Source organism: Saccostrea cucullata, unplaced genomic scaffold (genome assembly GCF_032062105.1).
Source record: "Saccostrea cucullata isolate Sc308-1 unplaced genomic scaffold, CSIRO_AGI_Scuc_v1 ctg1277, whole genome shotgun sequence".
Classification (NCBI taxonomy): domain Eukaryota; kingdom Metazoa; phylum Mollusca; class Bivalvia; order Ostreida; family Ostreidae; genus Saccostrea; species Saccostrea cuccullata.
In genome coordinates, this window is record NW_026920520.1 from 148,085 (window position 1) to 155,321 (window position 7,237).

At 33.0% G+C, this 7,237-nt stretch overlaps 1 protein-coding gene across 1 annotated transcript; it reads right to left on the reverse strand.

The window, feature by feature from the left end:
* Nucleotides 1-5,595: 5,595 nt before the first annotated feature.
* Nucleotides 5,596-6,779, reverse strand: LOC134250176 (uncharacterized). Its single transcript, XM_062732529.1, has one exon. The coding sequence runs from the start codon at nt 6,777-6,779 to the stop codon at nt 5,775-5,777; it is 1,005 nt and encodes a 334-aa protein (XP_062588513.1). The 3' UTR covers nt 5,596-5,774.
* Between the last annotated feature and the right edge of the window lie 458 nt (nt 6,780-7,237).

The following is a 7,237-nucleotide window of genomic DNA, read 5'->3' on the forward strand; positions in this document are numbered from 1 at the left end:
TTTTTATTCCAAACATTATGTTGTAGTAGTTTATTAAAATTGGGTGAAACTCTTATAATAGTCTTAATAAGTCTTGATACATGTATGTTTTACTACTTTACGGTCTTTACTATCATGATATATCATTCTGCACACAAGTTTTTGATTTCGACAAACTGTGAATTTTGAAACGCTATTTCTCCTTTAATTTTGGTCCAATATTAATTATATCAATTTTCTAGCATACTGTACTATAGTACATTATACTTAACTTTGTTCCGTATTCATCTTTTTTTTTTAAATTGTTTTTACCGAACTTTGATTTATTAAATAGAGATTCAAAATACATGTAACTAATTAGTTTTCTCTTTTTTCATTTTTTTTTCCCCTTTTTTGACATTTGCAAAATTTGCATGGGAAATAAATACGCTCTTGAAAGAACAAAGAATGTAAGAGAAAGAAATTCTTAAGCTAATTATGATATGTTTTGATGAGGGATACTTATCTTCTTTCTTTCTTATATGAATATTCGAATAATATTTGTTTAAACAGTTTACATATACAGCATCTCTTATTTTGAGATTTTATAGTTTCAATATCTCAAATGCTTAGGGGACTTTAGAAAGAAATAAAGTTTATGATTCGGGATTTTTAATTTTAGAATATCTCAAAAAGCATATGTGTTTCCAAACAAACTACGAAATGGTTAGCGATGGAAGCTTTTGAGTGAAAATTCAGCTAATATGTAATTTACATTTTTTTTTAAAATGGACTAGAGACATTTGACACTATTCACAGTGAATGCTAAATGAATCATTTTCAGAAAGAGATTCTGTTGCGAGAAGATGGCCCGCTTGACGATTCACTTGATTAATGTCAATAATTATTAACACTCAGGTGTTTAATTCTACATAAGTTTTATTTTCTTCAAAAATTTCTTTTTGAAATACGACCATTTTGATAGCCTATCTGTGTGATACATATTTCGTGAACTTTTGACTGCCCCCTGTTATCTTTTGAGTAAAAGATGCCATTGTATAACTTAGTCAAAAACCATTAAAATGGCAAACCAAGTCAGCACATATAGGTCTTGTCACCAGATTCGCGCATTCTTGCTATCTAATTAAGTATACACTCGTACCACCGACATTTAACTCGGTAGTACATTGTAATTGATTAATTGGCTTGATTGTGTCGATAGAAATGTTTATTATGAAAACATGTATGAACTCTTTAGCGTTTACAAATAAGAAAATTCAAAAGTATCTTTTAATGGTTTGAAGAAATATATCTTTATATATTTCCACACTGAAACAGAAACATATTTTGCTTGATTTAAATGATCACTTTATAAATATACAGTATATATAATGTATACAAAAAAATAAATTTAATGAAAACAAGATGTGTGTTTAAAACACCGATGCCCCAGCATGGCAACATATCGAAGATAAAAAACTTTTCTAAAAGCAAGTTAAATATGATGATACCCATGGCCAAAGTAACCTCTTCTCACAAGAAATACAATTGTGAAATATGAAAGCCCTTGCATTGCCTGTGCAAATGTTATGGCCATAGATATTTTTGAAAAGGGCGTCAAACTCCAGGTTCAAGGTCAAAGGGTCAGAATTGTTGGTTTCTACATAAATGTCTTGTTACAAGGATTGCATACATGCATATGAAGTATGAAAGCCTTTTTTTGTTTGAACATATTTTATTGCACAAAATATATACAATGGGATTGGGCACAAGTTCTAAAAACTTAAATCGCCCTCTCCCTACATGAGATATTATAACAGGATGAATTAGAAGTGTTCAACAGTTTGTACAAAATAAATAACAAGTAAATTAAATAAACTCTCATTGTAGACATATATAGACTGCTACATTATTGTGTATACAAATAGTTTTAAAAAATGTGTACAATCAGTTAAATCTACCAGAATGCTGAATATAAGAATGTACTATAGAAAATAGATATTCATTTTCAGCAATACTGAGTGATGTATCCCCCCAAAGTAAAGTCTGAATGTCAATAATATGGACTTTATTAAATCTCAAAAACTTATCGAAAAACTCTTTCCTGGCCTCGTTGTAGTTAGGGCACGAGAAAAAATAATGATGCGTATTTTCTACCTTACCGCAGGAACATAGTGGACTAGATATTATATTACATCTATAAAGATCAGCGTTTAGCACGCAATTGTGCCGAAGCCGTGTATGCAGTATATTGTTGCGTCTTTTACCAAAATTAAAATATGGCGGAGCTTCTGTTATTTTTTGTTTAATTTTACTTTTGAAAACAGACAAAGAGCTCGAAAGTCTGGTATTTAGCGGTAAGGAATTCCACTCATTTATTACAGTTGGTACAAATGATGATTTGTAGGTTTGCAATTTACATACAGGTATACTATAATTTTGTGAGTTTCTTGTTGTATATGCAGAAGCATTACATCGCATATCAGGTATAATCTCAGATAGGTAATCTGGTACTAAATCATTGTGAATTTTGTACATGGTATTTAATCTTTGGATCTTACGTCTGTCGCTGAGTGGTTCCCAGCCTGTTTCAAAATACAAAGAGTCTCTAGAGGCAATCATAGTTAGTCCAGTAACAATCCGAGCTGCGTGTAGTTGTAATTTTTCTAATTTTTCAGAATCGATGGATAGACAACCACCCCATACAACTGAAGCGTACTCAAGTTGGGGACGGATAAATGAAGTATACATAAGTGAAAGGCTTTTTCGATTTATTTTAAACTTAAGTTTTTTCAAAAGACCTAATTTTTTGTATGCATTAGACAGCAAGATTTCAATGTGAGATGACCAACTTAAGTTGTATGAAAACGTTACCCCTAGATGCTTATGAGTTTGAACATATTCTAATTGGCTATCCTGGAAAAGGAGTTTTGGAAATTCTTTGTTTTTTCTTGTGTTCAAAAATACAACCTTATTTTTTAGGGATTAAATTTTAGCAACCATTTTTAGACCATTCTTCAAGTCTTAGAGATAAAATATCATTATTCAGATGACTTTCTATAGATTTGACACATTTTGATGCATACTGCAAGCTATTATCGTCAGCAAAAAGTCTACAAAAGCTTGACATCTAATCAGCTACATCGTTCCCATAAATTAAAAATAACAATGGACCTAATACAGAGCCTTGTGGAACACCCGCATAAAGAGATTCAGAAGGGGATACCAGGTTTTTGTATATCACTCTTTGCGTTCTATTCTCTAAATAGCTTTTTAACCAACTATACATATCTTTCTTTACACCATACATTTTTAATTTAAATAAGAGTCCTTTGTGCCATACACGGTCAAAGGCCTTAGATAAGTCACAAAAAATCATACAGCAGGATTTGCCTTCATCAATATTTCTAACAATGTTATCATATGTTTCTAATAACTGATATACAGTAGAGTGACCAGGTAAGAAACCAGCCTGGTATTTATAAAAAATATTGTTAGAGTGAAAATAGTTGTACAAGTGTTTAAATACAATACGCTCCATCACTTTACTGACACAGCTTAACAATGAAACAGGTCTATAGTTAGATAAAACTGCAGGATCATCTTTTTTAAACAAAGGGATTACATTAGCTAATTTCCATTTTTTTGGAAAAACACAGTCTTTCAATGAACGGTTAAACAATAAGCACAGAGGTTTAACAACAGATAATTTTGTTGATTTTAACATTTTATGGCTAATACAGTCTTCTCCAATGGCTTTATTGACAGGTAATATAGATAAAATGTCAATAATTTCTTGTTCACAAATAAAGATATTGTCAAAAACACTATTGCACTCAATGTTTTCTTTAGGTAATTCAGACATTTCATCATCAACACATGTAATTGAAGCAAAATAAGTGTTGAGTACATGTATCTTATCTTCTCCAGAAAAAGCAAACTTAACATCACCTGATGCAGATGTGTACTGTAAAGGGGGGATGTCTGTGGTTGACTTACTTTTAAAAGTGTCTCTTAGAAGTTTCCAGTAAAGCTTAGAGTTGTTTTTACTTGAATCAATTAGTTGTAATTCAAGAGTATTTTGATAATTTTCAATAGCATGTTTTTTCATGTTATTAAATTTATTTCTTATATGCTTAAAATCATCCCAATCACTCTGTTTATCACTTTTTTGTGCTTTTCGTCTCAATCTATTTTTTTCCCGATGGGTTTTCCTTAAAAGTGAATCAAACCAAGGTTTGTCTTTGGGTCTTATTAATACTGATTTTTCCGGTACGCATTCCCTAACGAGATCTAGATATTTGGTTGAAAAATTTTCGGTAGCTTCGTCAGTTGATTCTGCATTACAAATAAGATTTTCCCAGTCAGCATTTTCTATAAGGTTATTAAGTTTTTCTATATTAGCATTTTTGTAATCCCATATTTTCCTAACATAAGGTTGACTTTTGATGATACTAGATTTTAAAAAAACATAAGTTGCTTTATGATCAGTTAGTGTACTGTCTGTGTTTATCACGCCTGAGTGGAGTGCTACAAGGTCTGAGCTGATCAAAACTGGGTCAATAAGAGTATTCGAAGTGTATGTAGTTCGTGTCGGTTCGCTGATTGTGTTTGTCAAGTGATAATTCAGCATGATGTCTTTAATAGGAAGTGTGCGAGTATTGTCAAGGAAATCAACGTTTAAGTCACCTACAATTATAAATTTGTTGGATATATCTGATACTTTTTCAACTGACCATAAAAATTTGTCCCAAAAGGATTTTTCGCTACTGGGTGGACGATATATACAACAAAGAAAAAGATTACAGGTAGGTTCACTTATTTCTATCCAGACGCATTCGATTGATATGGGTTCAAGGTCAATGCGACGAATAGCACGAAAACATGAAGAAACATAGATAATGATACCTCCACCATTAGAATTTCTATCTTTGCGAAAAATTGTATCATAACCTTCAATCATAATGTCACTATTACAAATACTTGAGTCCAAGTGTGTTTCCGTGAAACATAAAATATCAAAATCCGTGATTAATGCTGTTACATTTTCAATCTTATGTCGTAAACTTCTGATGTTTAAATGAATGATGTCCAATGTGTGTATCTGATCATTTGTAGGTCCCGGATTTATTTCAATGTCCCCTGACAAAAGATGCAAGAAAAAAATAATTTGAAACCAAAATTGCAGATGCAGAAAGTTTTGAAAAATACCACACATTTTTTGTAGTTTAAACCATTTCTTTCTAGAGTTTATCAAATATAAATGTAGGTTTTTGACATCTAAAAAAGGAAAAAACACTTTTTGGATCGTACATCTGCTATTGCAGTAATAGTTGCCAATAGCGGCTCGATATTGCTCGATAGAATTACCTATCTTTGATTAAAATATTGATACATTTTTCTTTAAAAATAGATTGTAGAGCCGCAATGTATAATATGTGAGAGCAATATCGCAAATAGGGCGGAGCATACATACAAGACTGTGAACACATGAAAATGGAGAAAAACAAACAAAAACAAAAGAAAATGGGGGTAAAAAGACAAAAAAATAAAGTACAAAACAAAAATGGAAATCTATGTGATTCAGTCATATGTTACATATGTACAAAACCACGACCGATCACCATGAACAAAAAGAAACCAAATGACATAATCAAAGGAGAGCAAGTGGGTGAATAGTGCTATATTTACATAAATGTAGTGCTTAATAGCTACATATAATATAATATGATACGTAAATTGATATTTTGTGTCCTTGGGATTGTAAGTGGCAGTCTTGATGAATGTCTCACATGTTTTGGTTATTTATAATTCATTTACCCGTTAAGGAGATTTTCAAGATCCTCGAATGAACGTACTTCGTAACGGTGTCCCTTCTTTTCAAAATTAATGAAAATTCTCCCGTCGTAGGTCCAGAAACTATGGACGATTTCTGATTTTTTTGCTTGTATGATTTTAGAAACTAAGGCTTGTCTATACTTGGTCAAGTCTTCCGTCACAAAAATTTTATTGACATTGTTTTTCAATTGTTTTTTTTCGCTGTAAACTCTGTTTTTGATCTTCCAATTTCTAAATCTGCAAATGATTTGAATTTTATTTTGTTTTGGGCTACCAATAGGATGAGATCTATCTATATCATCAGGAGTGATAGTAACACCCATTCCTGCACAGATCTGGATAACTGCGGATTCAGTGTCGAGTGGCTCCCTTGTCCCATCCTCGCCTGGCTCAGGTAACGGGACATTATGGAAGCGTAGAGAAGGTCTGCGCCCATACTGCTCTAGGTTGTCTAGCCCATATTCTAAATCATCTACTCTACGTTTTAATTCATCATTACTCTCTTTTAAGGTTTTTATTTCCTCATTTTGCTCTTCTATATCTTTTTGCTGTTCCTTAATTGAACTTAAAATGGGCTGGAGACAGCTTTGAACGATAAGTTGGATGTGGGGAGTGATTGCAGATGCAATAAGTGGAGCAAATGCCCCCATGAAAGCCTGACTATGAACGGCATTAACAATTAGTTCATTTATGGCAGATGTTTGTATCTCCCCGTTGGAGTCAACTATAGCTGTTGAAGAGCCAGTACTTTTGTTTGGGTCAGGTGATGAACTTAAGACTGTAGATGTTGGGGTCAAAGGAGAGGATGATGGGATTTTTGATTGACTGTTCTCAAAGTTAGTGGCCATCTCGGCTGACAGATTAGAAATATCTGGCAAGGATGAGGAAGACGTGATACGTCTTCGAGATGATAAGTGTTCAGAGAAACTTAATTCAGAAGACCTTTTACGTTTGGTGTCCTTAGCACATCTAGAGTCCGACATTGGTTGGTATCGTGAGTAGAGTTCATTGGACCAAACGACACAATTAATTAAAAATTTTGTCTATATTTGATGAGCAGCTTCAAAATCACTAATATAAGAAACTATGGCATATTATACGATGACATACTTGCCAAGAGACAATACACACACACGTATCTTCAATGCACCCACTAATTCTCTCAGAGCTTTAACAGCCTACATCTTACACTAATGGCTGACCGGAAGATGTGAAAGCCTTAACCCTTATTGTTCAAAAGTTATGGCCAAGGTTAAAGTTTCTAAACAGCAGGTCAAACTCCAAGGTCAATGTTTTCTACGTTTTGCTGAGCGGGCATAAAAAAATCGATGTATGACAGCTGAGTGAGATGTTGGACCGGTCGATGAGATGTTGGACCACTTACGTCACAGAATGGGCGGAGCTTAATCTCATTTTCTTTGGTTGGTGTTCAATAGTGAGG

Excerpts from the sequence above, each read along its gene's own strand:
- LOC134250176 (XM_062732529.1), bottom strand. The coding sequence starts at position 6,779 with ATGTCGGACTCTAGATGTGCTAAGGACACCAAACGTAAAAGGTCTTCT.